At 38.2% G+C, this 21,837-nt stretch overlaps 1 protein-coding gene across 2 annotated transcripts in view; it reads right to left on the reverse strand.

Annotated features, from left to right (window-relative positions):
* Ero1L (endoplasmic reticulum oxidoreductin-1-like protein) overlaps window positions 1-21,143 on the reverse strand; it is a 113,606-nt gene extending 92,463 nt beyond the window's left edge. Inside the window, exon 1 of one of the 2 annotated variants that reach the window (XM_083118749.1) lies at window positions 20,935-21,143. In XM_083118749.1, coding sequence (XP_082974875.1) covers window positions 20,935-21,030 — 96 coding nt within the window. In that variant the 5' untranslated portion in view covers window positions 21,031-21,143. Of the gene's footprint in view, window positions 1-12,084; window positions 12,228-20,934 lie in introns of those variants that run through there. The other variant, XM_083118748.1, reaches the window with a different exon arrangement.
* Between the last annotated feature and the right edge of the window lie 694 nt (window positions 21,144-21,837).

Consider the following 21,837-nt stretch of genomic DNA (forward strand, 5'->3'; position numbering starts at 1 on the left):
TAAGGTATGCCATTCCCGAGGTTCCGAGATTTTCTCCCATGATTCTGTGCGCGCTATGACGTCATTAAGAGGACAGAATGGAACTTACTTCGTTATCGTATACGGAAGCTTGAGATAAATGGGTCGATTATTTACTTATACACACTTTTTCTTGAATGCCGGTAGAATGAGAACAAATCAACCTGTTTGTGCTCTTGCCACGTACAATAATAATAGAAGAAAATAGCCTGGATCGCTTCCCAAGAAGTTGCTGTAGCAGGATTGATTCAATTTGTTCCTCCAAATTTCGGACTTACTCAGTGGTGCAACCACAGGGGAGGGCAGGGGCATTGTCCCCCAACCTTCGACGGAAGTCAATTCTAGGGGGGGGGGCAAACATTGATGGCCAGAGGCACCTGCAGGGGGCACAGAGGAGAAATTGCCCCCTTCTATTTCAAATTTTATACAAATAAAAATACATTTCGTAAAATTTTCTTGCTCGCTTTGCTTGCAGTGCCAGCTTTTCTCAGTCCCGTCAAGTTCAGAGACGTAGGTAGCTAGGGGGCGTCGGGAGTCGGCCATGGGTGCCAAATAATCTAATTTTTAAAAAATGTGAAAGAGAGAATGCCTTGGCGCCATGTGATATTATTTGTTCCTTATTAAATCAATATTGTTTTAAATTGCAAAAATTGGATCAAAAAATTTACTTTCTCGCTTCGCTCGCAATATAATTTTTTTTTTTAATGTGATGTATTTAAATAATATGTCTTGTATATGAGTAATGAAAAAACTTTGAATACGTACATAATTTAGTGTTAGCATCTTGCATATGTATTTTCTTATTTTATGTCGCTCCATGTTGCATATGTGTAAAACATATGAAAGTTATACATCTTACACGTACAAAAAAATATCTTCGGCATGCATTTATCATTCATTTTCTGCCATTCAAAAATACAGTTTGTGTACTTGTTTTCAATTATTAGCTAATGTAAAATTTCTGGTGTTGAAAAAATATTTCAAATCGTTTGTTCCAAATAAATGCTTTAGCACAGACATCTACCTACCTTTCGCGTAATTTATGAGGATAATAACGTCTTTGATACTACCACTACTACCACTAGTAATAATAATGCCATTATTAATGTTATTATTATTACTATTATTATTATTGGTACGTTTATCCTGGTACTTTCTCCCTCCAGATAAAAATTCGTGGTTGCGCCTCTGGCCTTTTCTTCCACACTTGCCTTCCGTATCATCACGTATGCAACTTTCAAAAACCTTTACACAATCGGAACTCAGTTTCTAAGTATTGCTTCATTGAATATTGAATGCAAGATAAGATTTATTAGCTTTGAAGTTGAAACATCGTCCGCGACAATAATACTTTGAACATCTCGTAGGTAGCGAACACTAATTAACAATTGCACTGTTACTTTACTTTATGTGCGTTTGTTGAGAAATTGTGCTGAAAATATAATGTACGACTTACAGGACAGGCGTTTCTCCCCTGCACATACTTTCAATCTTCTCGTCAATCAATGAGAAGAGCTGTCATGTAAATAATGACCAAAGAAGCTATTCAATCAGGCCCGTAGCCAGGAATTTTTTGTAGGGGGGGGGGGGCGAAGTCAATCCTAGAGGGGGCAAATTTTTAATATATTGTGTCGCATTGGCACATGTTATGGTAGAGTACACAGAGGCACTTGCCCCCCTCCCCCAAAAGCTATAAGTAACAGAAAAGGGATGGTATCTTGAAACTGCAACGAACAAAAAAAAAAAACTTCGAGCAATATCAAATAGCAATATTTCGATAATGACCTTTCCAGGTTGCCAAAGAATATAAAGTTTAACATAAATAGGCTAATAGGGACTGTACCTACTTGATATTGTAATTGATTGATTTGGTGTTTAAGGTCCGCTTTATGCACACTAAATAAATAAATAAATAAAATAAATAAATTGGGACTAGACCTACAGTTTAAAGTGGGATCCGAACCATTATGTGCCTTCACACTACTTGATATTTACAGGTCGATAATGTTAATTGATGACTAACAACAGCTTTGGGCCTCTCTGCAGAACTGATTAAGGGAGCCCTTTATAAATCATGCTTCATAATGATTCCCTGTAGTTTCCAGTACGCAAGATTTTTTACGCACAAAGGAATCTATCGAGAATCCAACAACACCATTGTGTTGTGTTGTACAAGCAAAATCGGATTAATTACATAATAATGGTTAGGATCTGCACTTTGACGAATTGTGGAAAAAATTGTAATACTTTTTTTGACCTTGCTAAAACATTAAAACATGGGTCCCTTAGTCCACCACGGACTCTATTTCCTTCAAAGGGGAGACTCTTGTATCACTACAGACAATGTTTGCCTACTGGTTACGTTAACCATTTTGCAAAATATTGTGTGAATTGTATTATATTATAGTTGAAATACATGTTTCGACACCTGACAAAAATAGGAATCCCTTGATTGATCAATGACTTCTTGGATTACAGTGTCATCATTAATATTTGATATTAAGTTTCATAGAAAGAAATTGTTTTAATAGGGCGCAAATAATTTTACGGGGGCTCCCAGGGCCGACTCCCGCCGCCCCATATAGCTATGGCTCTGAACTTGGATTATAAGAATAGGAGAAATTGTGAGCGAAGCGAGCAAGATAATTTTACGAAATGTATTTTTATTTGTATAAAATTTTAAATCGAAGGGTGCAATTGCCCCTCTGTGCCCCTTGCAAGTACCCTTGGCCGTCTGGAAGAAAAATGCAAGGAACACGTCCTCCCCGATGGCGCAGTGGTAGCGTCATCGCCTTGAAATCAAGGAATCTCGGGTTCGATACCCGGTGGAGGCACAAAGTGGTTCGGATCCCACTTTAAACTGTGGGTCCAGTCCCAATTAGCCTTACTGTGCATAAAGTAGACTTAAAAAACCAACTCAAACCAAACCTACCTGTATTATTAGTAAAACACATTTTATGTGTGTGTTGGATATGGTATGAGATTTAATTAGGAAAAGCGATGGATAATGTAATATTTATACAAAGTAAATTAATGTATTATGTTCTTACAACAAATGTAACTATTACAGAATAGGAAGCCAGTGACGAAATTAGCCGTACGTTTTTTTAATTCCTCGCAGTAGTAAATATTGTTACAATTAAATCCAAAAAATTAGATCCTCAACTCAGGTGGATAAGAGATCAAATTATAATTCTCAGCTTGCATTTACCTCCGATTATTAGAAGTATCATTCGACCGAAAAGCAATCTCCGACTGTTGGCTGATAAATGCGACGTGCCTAAAATACAGGAAAACGTAACAGCATAATCGTTCCATTATTTTTGTTTTGTATTTGTATTGCTTTTGTTTTATTTCAAGTATAATTTACCCCTTGGCTAATCGCAAAGATGAAAATGAATGGTGAGTAGATGAAATGGATTATCACAAACAGTACAGAGTACTACACAGATTGTTGACCCATATGCCAGAACCTAATAAGCCCGCAAGAATGAAGTTCCTAGGATATATTACCTGGAAGAAATATTGCTATTTGAATGTTTCCCGAAAAGACACCATTTATACAATAGCCATTATCTAATTCATTCGCCGGCTCGGTAGCCGAGGGCGTTAAGTGGTCGACTTTCGATTTCGCCTCCGAAGTTCCCGATTCAAGTCCCAGTATGGGCATAGGTGTTCTCTGCGAGTCAGGCACGTATCCAGGAATTCCTTTCGTGGGGGGCTAAACACCATATTTTTAAGGGGTTAAGATAGAATCTCACAATTGTATGTTTAAGGCCAATGGTGGCAATTGGGTTCAAAACGGGAGTGGGGGGTGCAAGGAAAGTTTACTTTCTCTTCCCTTGGTATACAAGGGTTAGCATAAAGAGGTCATAGTGTGAAGGCAAAAGAATGGGAAGCAACTATCCCCAAAATCGTCGCCACTGTTCAAGGCTGCCAAATTATTCAGAACGTGAAATCGGAACATTTTTTACCACTCAACTCCTCTGTTTCCATGCATTAACATTGTGTGCCGGAACCATCTCAGTATGTGTGTTTGTCCATTTCTTATCATCAGACATCAAAACATCTATGGCGTCTTCGAGTGTTTTTACGAAGCTGTTACACACGCACGGGATGGACAATCCACTCGACAACGCGAGACTCAAACTGTGGGCTGCGAACTGGACGCAGAAATTTCTCGAATATTTCTTTCCGATTCGAGCCTGAACACCACTACTGTGTCTTGTCCTCCCATGTTTACAGTTCTTATAAAAGCCGAAACCCAGCAAATTATTCATATTGAGGCCTAAGCACATGCAAGTGTTCACAATTGTCTGTCACAACTTCCGCAGTCTTGTCATATATTGGCACAAAACAAAGTAAGTGTTCTCGACTACAGTTCGAAACAATTAATTCACAATGAAAACCCTTCCGATCCCAACACATCTAGTGTTTCTTCTCCCAATATGATTAAATGCTTACTCATTTATCTCCAGTGACGTGCCCAGGGGAGGGTTGGTGAGGTCATAACCCAATTTGACAAAGTATTCCTTAAAAAAATGAACGTCAAAGAGAGGAAAAGATGGCAAAATGAGGACTGACCACCAAAAATAGTATGCATAACCATCCTCTTCAAAATTCTAGGAAAATTTGGTCCGGGCACAACTAACTCATCACTCAAAACTTTGATTTTCAGTTGGTCTGTGCAGCTTATTTTTTTTAAATTAACCGCTCCAATACCCGTTACTGCTTAAATATTCACTTTAGAGAGAGACCTTCGATCTCTTCGGCCCTCCGCCCGAACTAGCACTACACTGAGGCTCCGGAAATTCCGCTGTCGTTAATGCCTTCTGCTTTGGACCCGAACTGGAACTAGTAGTAGACTTCGTTACTTTATGGTATTTAGTCCTTTTCATTTTCGAATCACTAGATCTTATAAAGTCACCAATAGACACTGACTGATCACTAATCGACTGTATGAACTATCACACTTATCTTTGAATACTCATTAAGCGATTCTGTTGTACAGATCAACCTGGAAATTGAAGCCGCGTATTTTAACCTCATTATATTCTAGAACGTTCCACAGATAAAACGATTCGTTAATGTTGCCAGTAGTTCGACTCCTTCTCTTATTCAAGAACGTTCCCTCTCGCGCTTTCCAGAGATTAAAACATTACAATAAATCGTCCTACGTGTGGCGCTACGTTTGCAGCTTCCAAATGCTGACAAGTCTTTGCATAGTATTGCGACAACACCGAAAGCGCAAGAAAAGTTTTAATGCAATATTATCAACAACAGGGTTATAGAACATTCTCCGTGTTGCCTTGGTAAGTATTTCTCTCCTTATATATTATCGGCACACTATTCAAGAAAACAAAAACCTAATTTTGCCGGACCCTGTGGCTGAGTGGCTAGTACATCGCGCTGCCACGCCAAGGGTCCCGGGTTCGAATCCCGCTCGGCCATGGTTGTGAGTGAATGTCAATTTATCATTTTCATAATTTCATCACTCATTCCTATCTTCGTAAATTAGCTAAGAGGAACAAAACGCGAAGTAAAATGAAATAAATCAAATAAAAAAAACTAATTTTATGTAGTGTAAACTGAAAAAATTAAGGGGGGGCTCCAGCCCCCTGATCCCACCTTGGGTGCGCGCTATTAACAATAACAGGGTTATAGAACATTCTGTGTCTTGGCTCGAAAATTATTTATCTCAAATTATCATCACATTATTTAAGAAGCCATGAACCTAATTTTATGTAGCGTAATTTCCTGAATGGGGTGCTGGAGCCCCCTGATTCCCACCTTGCATACGTGCTTGACTCGATAATTATTTCTCTCCTTAAATTATCGTCACGTTATTTTATTTCACACCACAAGAAACCAAAAAACTCATTTTAACTATTGTAAACTGCAAACTTTCGGGGTGGCTCGAGCCGCCTAAGCTCCCCCTTGGATACGTGCCTGCTCAGAGTGTCCCTTCATCAATTTAGACTAATCATCACTCATCTTGTTCGTCGCGATTAGCCAAAAGTGGAGAAGACGCTAAATAACAAAAACAAATTTATCCTCATCGTGGCGATCAACTGGAGAATCTTAAAAGTAGCGTAAAATTATTAAAGGGAAATTCCAGGACATTCAGTAAAAATTCATATCAGAATATGCCCGGACAAGAACTTTCCTTAGAATTAGACATTTAAAATAAATGCAATAGGTTAGCTGAAAAGAAAAGCTGGCAGTGGAATATAGCTTACAGGGACAAGATATCACGCATATAATGTATGAAAAATAAACTATGCATTGTTTCGGAATAAGTGTATTCTTCTATCGCGTATTTGATCTCTTGTTGTCAAATTAAATTAACAGCTTTGGTGTATAATATCAAAAGATGCATGAAAACACATCGTTTCATGAGCCATCTGCTACATTCTACGCATAGCTTTCTTCCGCTCGTGTCCGCTTGGTGACGTCACAAGCTTTAGCCAATAACGTGCAAGTCGCGGAGTGGCCCCCTCTGAATCATATCGTTAGAAAGCATGGAGTGAAATCTTGGCAACAGTGTATGCTAAATCTGCACCACGGAGTATATTGCGGCGAAACGTCACTTCAAAAGTTTTAATGATAAGCACTACTCTCTGAAAGTACGAAATGTTTTCATTTTTTCACATAGTATTTCAGATGCTTGCGGGAAGAACATGTGATCTTTGTTTCACCACGAGATCTTCCATACTAGTCATAAAAGAAAGAAAATGCACTGGTATTAACAAAAATACCACTTCAGCGCCATCTGTACGCAGCAGTTTGAACATGACGGAGACCTTATATTTTCTGTTATTTACTTAAATCCCTTCAATCGTAACAAAATTATAAGGTTCACATGTTCTAGTGAATAAAACAATCTCTTATATCGGAAAATTTCATCCTTACCGAATCTATATTAGTTGTACGGTTACCCTTAGAAATTGGGGTCTATGCTTTAGCATGGCTTTAGAACCCCCTTAACAACTTGTCATTTGTAATAGTCGAGTAGAGGAAGAGACAAGGCCATCATCTACACGATAAATTGGTAAATACATTGTTTGTAAATCATACATGACTTTGTCTACCTGTTTACATTACTTGTGGCGCAAGTTTATTTGTGTGCTTATCATTCAGTTTCCTTTTTTAACCTTCTAGCGGGCGCGTTCATAATCGTGTCACCAGCAGGCGCGTGATGCATTTTTTACGTCATTTAGTATCATTCATTATTGGCAAGGGTTTTTATAATATAAACGTAAATTTTTTTGGGTCTACCTTTATTTATATCATATCCGAGGTTAATATAAATGAAACATATTTAAATACACTTAGAATTCTGAAACAAATAAAAAAAATACAGCACGTAACTTATTACTCGTACTACGTATATGTACACTTTGGAAGCAACATAAATATGCCAGTCTGTTACACTTAATTATTATACACTACATAAAATCGTCAAAAATATTATAAATACAGTGTTATTTTTTGCAAACATTACATAAGTAATAGCTACGTATATATAAACACAATATTTCGATACACTTACACAACAATAATACAAACGTTATTTGAATTCTTGTAGGCATGCAAATGCTCGAAGGCATCCTCGAAGATCGCCCGAGCTTCTGTACTTCGAAAGAACACACTCAACACGATTGTCCATTTCGATGTATTGTTATTTTCTTATCTTCCCAGCCAATAGACCCAATTCTGCCATCTCAATTGCAGACGAGTTTCTCTTTGTTTCCGCCTTTAAGGCTTCAAGCAGCACGTATACATTGGGTTGCCTTTTCCCGATGACTTTGTTAAGCTTTGAATGCCATGACTCAACGGCATTATTTGTCCTGTGTCTTTGGTTGCAACAGTTCCACACAGATATTGGAACATGTTCATTCTCCAACCACTGTTCCACGAAGTAGTCATTAAACAACTGGACCTTTTGATCGAGTGGAGAACTGTCCATGATGAGTAGGAATCTCTCTTCTACTACTGATTCATGGATCAGAGACAGAGCGGTACACATTTTGATGTGTATTCTAACAGCTTCGTCCTTCTTGTACATGTCAACGAGCCCTAGTCGTTGAACGTTTCTCCAAATTGCTTGTTTAAAGTGGAAATTGCATCCAGAAATGTGTGACAGTGGGAACACGTTTCTTAACACCTTAAGTACTGCACTTTCAAAGTCTAGCTTGATCACTTTCGGATTAATCTCAGGGCAGTAGTTCTTAATGAACGAAAAGAATCTTTGATAAGTTCTTTCGGCTTTGTCCGGAAGTTAAGCATAAACTACTGGTGCTACGTTAGTAGCAGTATTCGTACTACCGATGTCGATATGGAGGGTATGTAGCTGATAAACTGTTTGGAGCAGACGCTAAAAGTGCCATCTAAAAATACGGTTTCTGAAGTTGCCAAAACATCTTTGGATCTGACACTAGAAAAACTAACAACCGCTTTCCATTTTCCGTGTCGTCAAGGTACAGAAACGGAGAACCGTCATTAAAATACTTCAAAGATTCTGGTAAAGTGAGATGATCTACATCTGGTGCATCTTGTTGAACCCCTAAAATCGATCTCCTTATTCTGTTCAAGGTACACTTCTGTCTGTCGTAAACAGGAACGTTACTAACAATATCCAAACCTCGGTCTAGACATTCATCCATTTCTTGTCGGAATATTTGCCAAACAGGCGTTAACACTTCTTCACGAACTCTCTTCTTGCAATTCGTGAGTTTCTTCTTAATTTCAAGCCCAGCATGGTCTGGCACACATGTATGTTCCGGAATGCGTACAATTCTTCCATCTTTGACGATTAACACACCTCGACATTTAGGGTTATCCTTCTCCTTAACGCACACCTGAAAGAAGAATATCATGGCAACATTAGGTGTCAAGAATTTTATGATGAGATGTAACACACGTTTTCTAATAGGTATAAAAGTTTACATGTGGAAATTTGCTTACCCAAACTATCGAACCATCCTTGTTCTCCCTCTTCTTCCTATACTGCTGGCCTTCGTAAATAAGGGACGGCTTTCCACGCTTAGTTTCTATCATGTCCATATTCTCAGTCATCTTGTCTCTCTCAAGTCTCAGTTTTACATAAATACTAATTTCCCAATGTAGATCCCTCATATATACTTTCATCTTACATTCATTTACCAATCACCTTCCTTTTCAATCGAAGATAAACACAGCTGCAGCTGGGCAACGTCATCGACACACGTGCGCGCGGCGGTAATGACACTCCCGATTGTCGGAAAACCCACCAAGGAAGGACATACGTCGCGGCGCAAATGAACCGATAAGAAGCCTCGGCGCAAATGACACAGACTCTAGTTCAATGTTGCGATTGAGTTGCAAATTCTGCTGTTGTTTTCAAATCTCTATTTAAACAATGATTCACAAACCGAAATAAAGTAACGAAACTATATATTTAGAGCATGGTTATGAAGACTTTAAAATATAGTGGGAAGTTGGGATGCAAGTTGATAGATGCCTGGTATTGCTTTTGAACGAAATCGGTCAAGGAATTTCATATTGAAGTCCTATACCCTTATAAAACTTTAGAAAATACTCTTGACGCTGTTCAGAGTTTATCTCTCAAATACTGGACGAGAAACTCTAGGGAATTAGGAGTCACGTGTATCTTTGTCTTAAAAGAAAACGAAAAAAACATGTGTAAATAAACGTATGCAGGGTGGCTACTCACCGGGAATTATGCGTGAATTCTACTTCAATTTTTCTCCGTAGACGTGAAAAATTACAACTTTTTTTAATATAAATCCTATTTACATTTTATGCAAATAAAAATCATTTTCGTAAAATTTTCTTGCTTGCTTCGCTTGCATTTCCTCATTTTCTTAGTCTTATCAAGTTTATAACCATAGCCAGCGGGCGGCGGGAGTCGGCCCTGGGTGCCGAACTATCTAAATTCAAAAATGTTGTAAAATTGATTGATTGATTTATGGTTTTAAGTCCACTTTATGCACAGAAAGGGTAATCGGGACTGGACCTAAATTGGGATCCGAACTACTGTGCCATGTGTTGAAAAAATAATTCAAATCGTTTGTTCGAACACAAATGCTTTAGCACCAACTTCTACCCCCTTTTTGCATAATTTACGAGGATAATAATGTCTTTGATACTACTACTACTACTAATAATAATAATAATAACAACAACAATGTTGGTCCCGGCGGGTTCGAATCCCGGCTTGGACATGGATGTTTGTGACTGTCCATTCATCAATTTCATCATATGACTCATCCCCATCTTCGCAATTTAGCCAAACGTGGCACAAGAAGCGAAGTAAAATAAAAAAAATCAATGATAATAATAATGTTATAATAACCGTTCTCTTCTCTACCACTCCAAAATCATCCATCTCGAACAAGTTACAGAAAATAGTGTTGCTAACCATAGTAACACAATTCACTACAAGAAGTCAAACCTGTAGCATTGAATATCTTCCCTTACTTTTATCGTACATTTTTCACATACAGAATCAAAAGGAAAATGCAACGAAAACTTAATTTCATTGACTCAGGGGTTCAATTTACAAATCTGCAACGTATTTAAGAAATATCTATTTAGGTATTAAAACGCTGAACTGTCAACACTGTGTGCGGTATGTGCTCCCTGGAAGGAGGGCGAGAGGTCAGTTTGACATTTTCCAGATGGCATAGACCTGACCGAAGCCTTGTCAAGGAAGCTGGTGTTTCCAGGAAATCACCATGCTGAACATTCTACCCTCCTTCTTTGACACTTTGGTTGTAGTTGATCGAAAGGTCCATTGGACTACGCTTCTTGTAGAGCTACAAATGTTTCCTTTATGTTGAAGTTTTGTTACTCTATTGTTGATATAAAAATCCATACTTACACCCCCCTACAGGGGAGGTGTTCCACTTTTCTGCTTGGGGAGTGTTCGTCAAAATTTGGGAGCGTGTTAGGGGGATGTTAGGGGTGTGTGGATAAATCACTGCCTCTGCCCCTGGTTGTAGAAGGCGACACAACACAGTTATTCCCGGAAAAAAACTGGAGACGGTTCTGCCAAATAAGTCAATCTAGAATGAAAGTTTGATTCACTTTCAGTGAACGCTAATGATACACAATCATGAAAGTCGATCATGCGACATGGTTGATCTTGACCACTGACCAAGTATTTGGACATGTCAAGTTCAAGCGATTCTACCACCTGAAGAATGGTATTTGCTATGGCCAGAATCACTGCAATACCTCACACCAACTATGCTCTGTCTCTGCGATGTCCGTACTTCCGTCTGCAAGAATAGAAAACCCCACACTTGAACGCACATTTGAAAGCTTGACAATCTTCACACTATGTTTGTAATGATAATTATGTTAATAGCTTTAATTATACAATTGATGAGATACGTTGTACAACATTAGGCAAATCCAAGAAAAATGGTTCTATTTAGCCAAGTACAGTTTTTAATGGAATTGCTTAGTTAACAAAAAAAAAACGAACATTGAAGGAAAAGTCAGGGAGGGACAAATGCCCCCCCTCCCCACACACCTTGCCCTTATGTAGCGGCGCCTATGAACACAGTAGGAGATAGCTTTTAAGTCTCAAATGGACCTTTGGCCGACACGAGGGCATTTTTTTAAAAAAAAATTCCTCTCCTTTCGAAAAACCGCTCTCATAGTCCTAAATCCGAAAAATTACATCTGCTTATTCCTTCTAGACCATTCACATAAATCTTCATGTGGAGTGGTTTGCTCTCGATGTTGCCTAGATATTTTTAATTGTTTCGTGGCTTCATAAGTCTATTAAATTATTGATAACATCTAGACAATGGCTATAACAAACCAAATGAAGATTCACACGAATGCTCTAGAAGGAATTCTAAGCAGATGTAATTTTTCGGATTTTGGAATATCACAATGGTTTTTTGGAAAGGAGAGGAAAATTTTTTAAAAAAAAATCTGTCCTTGCGTCAGCCAAAGGTACAACCGAGCCTTAAAAAAGAAGTGCTATCCGCCCCCAGAGAGGAAATCATTGATCCGTCACTGAGAAATGCATAAAGTAACTACACTCACCTTGATCACAAGAGAAGGCCCGTATAGTTCTGCTTTTGGTACACGTGCAACAAGCAGAATTGAGCACAACCTCAGAGCACTGAACAACCATGACATCTGGCACTTTTTTTTAACTGCGTCCAAAACCACTTGTCAGTATCAATCTCTTCGATTACACTCACAGCCACATTGTCAGCTGCTTTGTTCTTTAAAATCATCTGATATATTTTAATAGTTATAGAAGATAACGTGTAGGCAGCACAACGAGTGTTTTACGTAATGCAGTCCATTTGACGAGCAGAAAGCGAAATATACGTATGATTCATGGTTGAACAGTTGTTCCCGCTTTGCAATTCGTGCAAGAGTTCGAAGCATGAGGCAGGAAGAATCCAACTCCTGGTTAGCATGTTTGATCATTCACCGCAACTGGCGCGAATGCATTTTCTCTTATTGCAATCGGAACCCGAACGAAAAGCCATCGTTTCTGGTGGGTGCCAGATTAACATATTGCCTAGAGCTATAGTTTCACCTCTTTTTTCAGCATTGCGTTTGAAGAAAGAAAATTGCATGAAAGTATCAATTTGAATCATATTAGAGATATCTGCTATACACAAAACCACACAAACGCATGCAAACATATATGCATTAAAAAAAACAAGAACTTATGACAAAATTCTCAAATATAATATCTCAAGAAGCAGGTTTTTGCCACCATTTTCCAAAAATTTTCCCAAACATTTTGATGGCAGATTTTTATCATATTGGACAATTATATTACCTGTACTAGTACGGAGGGAAAGTTTAACGCATTCAGAAAGATTTGGCTACTGTAGCCTACATTTGAAATGTTTTAATGTAATGCCGAGTTAATTTCGAAAATCAGGTAAATAGCCTACACGAAAATATGAAAAGAAGCCAAAATAAACTTTTGAGTACGAAACCCTAATACCCTGTCGTGATCTTATAATAAGTATTTTTTATGACATCTGTAACAATAAAGAACAGGACTTCTGCCTAATATCCAGTCTCTACTCATACACATGAGCTATTCAACCCATTCGATCTACTCTGCCATTGCACTTTAATATGTTAATTCTTAGCTTCACAAGAATGTCATTTTCGGAAACATGCGAGTATTTTTATTATCGATTTAGACGAAAAACTGTTTACTTCGGCAAAAATAATGTTTGAATAGCACACTGCATCACGCTCCACCAATGCCCAAATGACGAACGAAATTCATTAAGTAGGCTACAGAACATGGATGGTACCGCCACCGGAAAAGTTTGGTGGTGAACAGTTCCATTGTGAAAATTACAAGTGACGTAAGCAAATACTATGCACCTTTAGTTCCGATATCGTTTCAGTTGTCGCCGATCATCTTTCTTTAAATGATACTTTTACAGCACTGATCATTCATCTATCGTGTTCAGACATAATTTCTCATGTTACAGTCAATTAGGCTTTCACTCAGAGTATAGAGCTGTCGTCTTGTAACCAAGGGGTCCCGTGTCGATCCTCGGTTGAGGCGCATTATGCAATGCCTCGGATCCAACTTTAAAATCTAGGTCCAAGCCCGATTAGCATTAGCCTATCTGAGCACAAAGTAAATTCAAAATAAAATTTGACATGTAAATAAATGGGTTTGTTTCGGAAGTGCCTGTATAAGCATACCCAAACACATACTTGGTTTTTAGATTGTGGTATTTCTTCTTGAAATTGGGTATACCTGGTAACTCGTGAGTACCCTCTCGATGTCGATTCACGGGCGTGGGTGGAAACCACAGTTTGCTGGATGGAAACTGTACATCGACCCCGGTGGACAAGTTTGAGACACCTGCAGTAAGCCCCCTACCCCTACCCCACTCCCACGCCTTGCTTCAAATATGAAGTGATGCCCGTTGCCAGTCTATCAATTAGATGTCTGTGAGTTAAGCAAAAATATTCCAAGATATACGTAGTGAATATTCCTACAAGAATTGAAGCCGCTGGGGCGGGGACGATCTGTTTGAAGGAAACAATAAATCGTTAATAAACACAGTCATGGACGCTGCCAGGAATTTTGTCAGGATGGGGCAAACTCAGGGAAAAGAAGGTAAGTCTCATTTATGGAAACACTAAACACAAAGCGAAATATATGAACACATTATAAAAATGTGAGCATTTCCTTCACTTACAGAAGGCGATTGATTGACTGATTGATTTGGTTTATTTTACTTCGAATTTCTTTCACTTTTGGCTAATCGCGAAGATGAGGATGGGTGATGATATGATGAAATTGATGAAGGGACAGTCACAAAGAACATCCATGTCCAGGCCGGATTTCGAACCCGACACCCCTGCAGTGGCGCAACCATAGGGGTCAAGTGGCATTGGTCCCCCAACCTTTGGCGGAAATGAGTTCTAGGGGGGGTCAAACATTGACGGCCAACTGTACCTGCAAGAGGCAATTACCGCCCACAACTTCAAATTTTATGCAAATAAAAATACTTTTCGTAAAATTTTCTTCTCGCTTCACTCGCAATGCTTGCTTTTCTTAGTCTTATCAAGTTAAGAACTGTAGCTAGGGGTCGGCGGGAGTTGGCCCTGGGAACCGAACGATCTAAATGAAAATAAGTTGTAAAATTGATTGATTGATTGATTTGTGATTTTGAGTCCATTTTATGCACAGAAAGGCTAATTGGGACTGGCCCTAACAGTTTAAAGTGGGATCCGAACCACTGTGCCATGTGCCTCTACTGGGTATCGAACTTGGAGCCCCTTGATCACAAGACGACGATGTAACCACTACAACATCGGGGAGGGACAGAAGTTGTAAATGAGAGAATGCGCTGACGTCCCGTGAAAATATTTGCGCCCTATTAAATCAATATTGATCTCAGGCTGCAAAAAATTTGGATCAAAAATGTTCTTGCTCGCTTCGCTCCCAATATATCATTTTGCTCTGTAATGCTTTGTAAATTACCAGACAGAAAAATAAGACTTGTCTAATTTGATTTTGTTTTAAGTGCCTGAATAATTGTTTTGAGAGACAATTTATGTAATTTTTGCTGTTGGTTTATTGTGAGATGGATGAATTGGTTGTATAATGTATTTAAATAATATACTATGTTGTATATAATATGTATTAAAGAAACTTTGAGTATGTACACAATTTAGTGTCCACGTCGCTCCATGTTGCATATATGTAAGACATATATCATGCATGAAAGTTATACAATTCAATGTAAAAAGAATTACATTTGGAATGCATTTATTAAACATTTTCTGTCTTTCAAAAATAGTTTGTGTGCTTGTTTTCCATTATTAATGTTAAATTGAATGTGTTGAAAAAATAATACAAATAGTTTGTTCATAGGCTACCAAATCAGTTCAATGTCATATCAAACCAAACCGATATATTCAGTTCATATCCATTTTTTATCACCAACACAGAAAACATTGTATATAAGTAATGCTTTTGTGAAACACATCTGTTTACCTTGGAACTAACTGTCTTGACTTGTTTACTTGACTTGCTTATATTTATATTTTGTTAATTTCATTTTATCTTGTTTCGTGTGTTCATTTTAACACTAGTGTATTGTTTTACTGTTGTTTCTTTCCTGTTTAAAATGGCTTCTGCTGTACTGGAAATTTCAGTAAATAAATAAATGCTTTAGCACCAATTTCTACCCCCTTTTACATAATTTACGAGGATAATAACGTATTTTTTGATACTACTACTATTACTACTACTACTACTACTACTACTACTACTAATAATAATAATAATAATAATAATGATTATGATGATGTTGGTCCCGTGTTCGAATCCCGGCTTGGGCGTGGATGTTTTTGAGTGTTCATTCATCAGTTTCATCATATCATCACTCATCCCCATCTTCGCAAATTAGCCAAAAATTCCACAAGAAGCGAAGTACAATAATGCAAATCAACAATAACAATAATAATTATGTTATAATAATAACATTACTATTATTAACATTATTTTATTAAAATTATTATTACTATTATATTTATTGGTAAGTTTATCCTGGTACTTGCCCCCCAGACAAAAATTTGTGGTTGCGCCTCTGCCCCTGGTTGTAGAATGCGACACAACACAACAGTGGCGTCTCGTCCCTTGGGGCTTCCGGGGCTTAGCCCCTAAAGAAAAACGGACGTATTCACGTAATTATCAATCACCATAACGCATAACTATCACACAGTTTTTTAAAAGGCGATTTTTACCCACGTAAATTCATCGTCTGTTGCAATGGATACGACAGCGCTCCTAGCGGCATTGATGTCAATTATCGTTTTCCGGGGCATGTCGCAAAGGAAGGCGTGACCTACACCCACCTACGCTACAGTGAAGGTCACATGCTAGCAGAGAGAGAAGGGAAGAGTGCAATGGATTTAAGTGCTGATTCGGGGCTCAAGTTCAAATCACAAACCCCGAGACCTTTTGTAAACAAAACCGCCTGCATGCAGAAAGCATTGCAAACTCATAGAAGTAAAATAATCCACACGAAAATCCAGCGTTGTTACAGGATATTACGTAAGGTAAAACAATGGCCAATTTGTAGTATGGGATTCGCTGCCGCATATGACGTCTCACTTTAAACCCAATGATCTTTCTTTTGTTACTTATTGCTTCACCTTTATGGTTAACTCTTTGCACCAGTAATCATTTCCCATAAATTTGGCTTCTTTCTTGCATGTGAATTGAATATATTTTACTTGCATTTTTTTAGACAAAATGATATGACATGGTAATGTATATATCTAAGGATGATATAGATAGGAGTGTATTTGAAATTTGTTTGTAGATTTTATGTAAATTGTATCTTATGTAAATAAAATATGTAATGGGCATAAACAGCCATATGCATTGCTGTAAGTCCAATAAATATATTGATGATGATGATCAAAACAAGACAAATGTTCGTAAATGTATTGCTGTTGGAAACTTTGACAAGCATCCAAATAACGATATTTGTTCCGCCAAATATAGTGCACTTCGTAAAATAACTTGGTGACATGGCAAGGCAAGATAAGTGTGAACATTTTGTAGTAATATGCATTGTAATTTTCAATGAGCTTAAAGATTTGTGTACATAATGATATTTTATAACATTGGTTATTTTCTAAAAATAATCATGTGAACAGCAAGGAAGTAGTGCAACTTAGTAATATTGCCTGACTTATCCTTAGAAAAATAACATGCCGAGTTTTATGCGTGCGGGAAAGTCTCCGTGTTCTCCGAGCTTGTTTTCAAAACACCAGCAAGGACAGCCTTTGAAAAGAGGTGAGAAACAGATTCTACTCAATATTTATGTAACGTTCTGTCAGTGGTATCCTGAGAAACCAGTAAATGAAGTGCTTAAGTTCGTATCCCAGTGCAGTGGTGTGTCAGTGTCTGCAGTTTTAAGGGTTATGAAAGAGAGAATGACCGGGAGAGTAACAATGTAGTGCATCACACATAAATTTGCCGTTGCGTAGAAACGAATTTTCGTTTCGTCTCCCTCTCTCTTAGCATCACGTGTTCTACCCTGCTCGAAAACCTTCGCTATTGTTGCCATATTGTCATTCCATTCCTGGACACACTCGCGCAAACATCATTGAAAACAATTGAATAGCGCTCCAGCTCGCTGTTCCCACCGTTCGGCAGGGACGGTAATGTGGCAATATAGCACGGCGTAGTGCTTGCTTCTTTTATGCAGTGCATGTTCATTGGCTAGCTAGTAACTAGTGTTGCCAACTGTAATAATGAAGCACTATTTCTGTCACGGAAGGGGAAAGGCAGGTAAAGTTGCGGTGAGTTTTGTTGGATTGGAAGCACCATATTTTTATTTTATACTAAGTATTTGACCGGTTTGACGTTGTGTGCGTGTATTGCGTGTGTGTATGTAAAAGTGTGTGTTTGCTAATGAACGTTAAATTCCATAATGCCTCCAGTTCTGTCGAAGTTGAAATCAAAAACCTTGCATAGCCAAGCTCGGGAAATTCTAAGCAACGTGCACGAGTTCATGAAGGAGGAAGCCAGTCATGGTGTTAGCATCCCAATAACTTTAATAAATACTTACTTTTACATATTTAAGGAAAATATACTTAATTTTACATATTTCAACAGGTTTAATTCACAAATTGTTCATATTTCATAATTTTGGAATTATTCAAAATAAATAAATTATGTGGCTCCAACATCATTTCAACTCTGGCTCCGGCACGTGTTCTTGTAGAAATTGCATAGAGGAGGCTGTCATTTTTGCTGCTTAATGCGATACATATTGTTTTCTGTGTTAAAATTGCCATGCTTTGATGGGTGACCAAGTTCATAGCAGGGCCGGCGGAAGGGGAGGGCGAACCGTGCCATCGCCCAGAGCGGCAAAATTTGAAGAGAAGAAAAAAATAAGCCTATTGAAAACTGTGATCGAGCGAGATATTCTTTTGCGCTGAATAGTATTGAAATAGCATAAGAAGTCTCATTATTTATTTTATATTTTGATGTTTTAGTTAGGAATATATTGATTTTCAATTTTCCGTTGCTGCGTAATGACCGGGGGGGGGGGGGGTCGAAATAGAGCGGCATCTGCCGCCACCTCCCAGGGAGGCAAAATGACTAGCGCCGGCCCTGGTTCATAACAAAAGAAAAAGCCGCGCAGCTTATCGTCTAGTGGCAGTATATGTACTTGTTATTGTTGTGGAAGCCGGCATCCTTTGTAAATGTACAACAAAGGCAACCGACTGTCGCCGATCTCAGAGAGGAAATAATAATACTGCTTGAGGAGGAGTGTTATGGTGCAATTGTAGCGGTTTAACACGTTGGCATGTTATTATCTGCCGTTGCAGTTCCATACCAGTGTATACGGGTTTTGGGAGTGAAAAGTTAGAACGCCACCAGTGCATTAATGCAATGAAAAATAATATATATATATTTTTTTTATTTTGTTTGAAATCACTCAAATAAGGAATCGTATGAAGAAGTCTTCTTTGCAGCATTTTTGGTAATTTTACTTATGTGTTAGTTCATATTTTGAGAATTTTTAGTCCATATGTATGTAGCTACATACAAAGCCACTTGTTAGTACATATTAATCCTAGTCCTGGTATAATGCATGACGTTTAAAACTCAACGTTAGATAGACCTGAATTCTCTAATTTTATTGTTGTACGTAACAGCTGTGCATCGGCGCACTGCAGCGATTTTTCTATCTGCTCCATTAGCAACACTGCTTCTTTAGTTGTTTCGCGCATCGCACGGCAGAAATATCTGCGCTGGACTTCTATGCGGCTGCATATTCGTCTGATGTTTTGAGAGCGGGTTCTCACATTCAGAGGCTCTTATATAAAATTAATAGGTGCGGCGAACTATGAGTGTAACAGCAGATGATTGCGGTTATGAATCAGCTGACGCGGAGTGATACATCGAATCGGTGAGACCGTTTGTTTACAGAAGGTTTCAGGGTTGGTGATTTACACTTTAGTTCCGTTGCGTCGCGTCGATCTCGCGTGTTGTACTGTAGTGTTGTGGTGGCTTTCATTCGCTATGTTTGAGTGCGTTTGGCAGGGTTGATGTTCAAACACAAATTCATGAAGGACATAGGCTGTCAATTACAAGACACAATGAATTTGTCCGGAAAAATAGGCATATATTAAATTGAATTATCGATTGTTAAAATTCTGTGGTCGACATGAACTTGCTCTACGAGGACATAATGAAAGAGAACAATCTCTAAACAGAGGCATCTTCCCAGATTTATTATCCCTTCATAGAAGAGGAAAAACTGAAGAGGGAACTCCGTGTTCTTTATTGTAGTAAAGAGTTGAAAAACATAAACTTTATCAGTAGATTGCATTCATTTTTTATTTAAAATTATTTAGAGGGTACCTTTCAGAAACAGTAAAAATTACAAACATAGTTTTGTAGTTTAGAAGATAAATACCCGTTTTCTTGTAATTCATGTAATTTGTCATTACATTTTAAATTCTTTTAAAAATAAGCCCCGGCCAAATTTGAGGCCACGAGACGCCACTGGTAATTTGTATATCTTTTTGTATACCTCACACCAACTATGCTCTGTCTCTGCGATGTCCGTACTTTCGTCTGCAAGAATAAAAGACCCCACACTTGAACGCACATTTGAAAGCTTGACAATCTTCACACTATGTTTGTAATGATAATTATGTTAATAGCTTTAATTATACAATTGATGAGATACGTTGTACAACATTAGGTAAATCCAAGAAAAATGGTTCTATTTAGCCAAGTACAGTTTTTAATAGAATTGTGTACTTAACAAACAAAAAAAAACGAACATTGAAGGAAAAGTCAGGGAGGGACAAATGCCACCCCTCCCCACACACCTTGCCCTTATGTAGCGGCGCCTATGAACACAGTAGGAGATAGCTTTTAAGTCTCAAATGGACCTTTAGCCGACACGAGGGCAATTTTTTAAAAAAATTCCTCTCCTTTCGAAAAAGCGCTCTGATAGTCCAAAATCCGAAAAATTACATATGCTTAAAATTCCTTCTAGACCATTCACATAAATCTTCATGTGGAGTGGTTTGCTTTCGCTGTTGCCTAGATATTTTCAATTGTTTCGTGGCTGCAGAAGTCTATTAAACTATTGATAACATCTAGACAATGGCGAAAGCAAACTACATGAAGATTCACATGAATGCTATAGAAGGAATTCTAAGCAGATGTAATTTTTCAGATTTTGGAATATCACAATGGTTTTTCGAAAGGAGAGGAAAATTTAAAAAAAAATGCCCTTGCGTCAGCCAAAGGTACAACCGAGCCTTAAAAAAGAAGTGCTATCCGCCCCCAGAGAGGAAATCATTGATCCGTCACTGAGAAATGCATAAAGTAACTACACTCACCTTGATCACATGAGAAGGCCCGTATAGTTCTGCTTTTGGTACACGTGCAACAAGCAGAATTGAGCACAGCCTCAGAGCACTGAACAACCATGACATCTGGCACTCTATTTTTTTTCTCCTGTGTCCAAAACCACTTGTCAGTATCAATCTGTTCGATTACACACTCACAGCCACATTGTCAGCTGCTTTGTTCTTTAAAATTATCTGATATATTTTAATAGTTATAGAAGATAACGTGTAGGCAGCACAACGAGTGTTTTACGTAATGCAGTCCATTTGACGAGCAGAAAGCGAAATATACGTTTGATTCACGGTTGAACAGTTGCTCCCGCTTTGCAATTCGTGCAAGAGTTCGAAGCATGTTCCGGATGTGAGTCCCAGACAATAGAAGCGGATGAAAGTTTTTACTTCCAGAGTCAACAGGGATCATAGCAACAAGGTTTACTAACCCTCCAGGATTGTCGGGCCTACCCACTGGCGTAGTGGTAACGTCGTCGCCTTGTAATCAAGGGGTCCCGGTTTCGATATCCGATGGAGTCACAATGCACAGTGGTTCGGATTCCACTTTACTTTAAACTGTAGGTCCAATCCCGATTAGCCTACCTGTGCATATAGTGGACTTAAAACAAAAGCTCAAACTGTATACGCTAGACTTTTCAGCCTAAACACTAGAGAAATGGTTCTCAACCTTCGTGAAACCATGTCACGGTATTTTTTTTAAGACAATCCCTTTGGCCGAAGAATTTTCCTCGTAAATCTATACAGTATTGAAGATTTTATGCATGAATTTACATGTACCTATGAAATTAAATATTGATACATAAATTCTAGCATAATCATGAGAGTAATAATAGTTTGATTGCGTGTGTAGAATTGTTGATAAATATAAACATATAGAAGACA

This window comes from Lepisma saccharinum, chromosome 3 (genome assembly GCF_977018435.1).
Source record: "Lepisma saccharinum chromosome 3, izLepSacc3.1, whole genome shotgun sequence".
NCBI lineage: Eukaryota > Metazoa > Arthropoda > Insecta > Zygentoma > Lepismatidae > Lepisma > Lepisma saccharinum.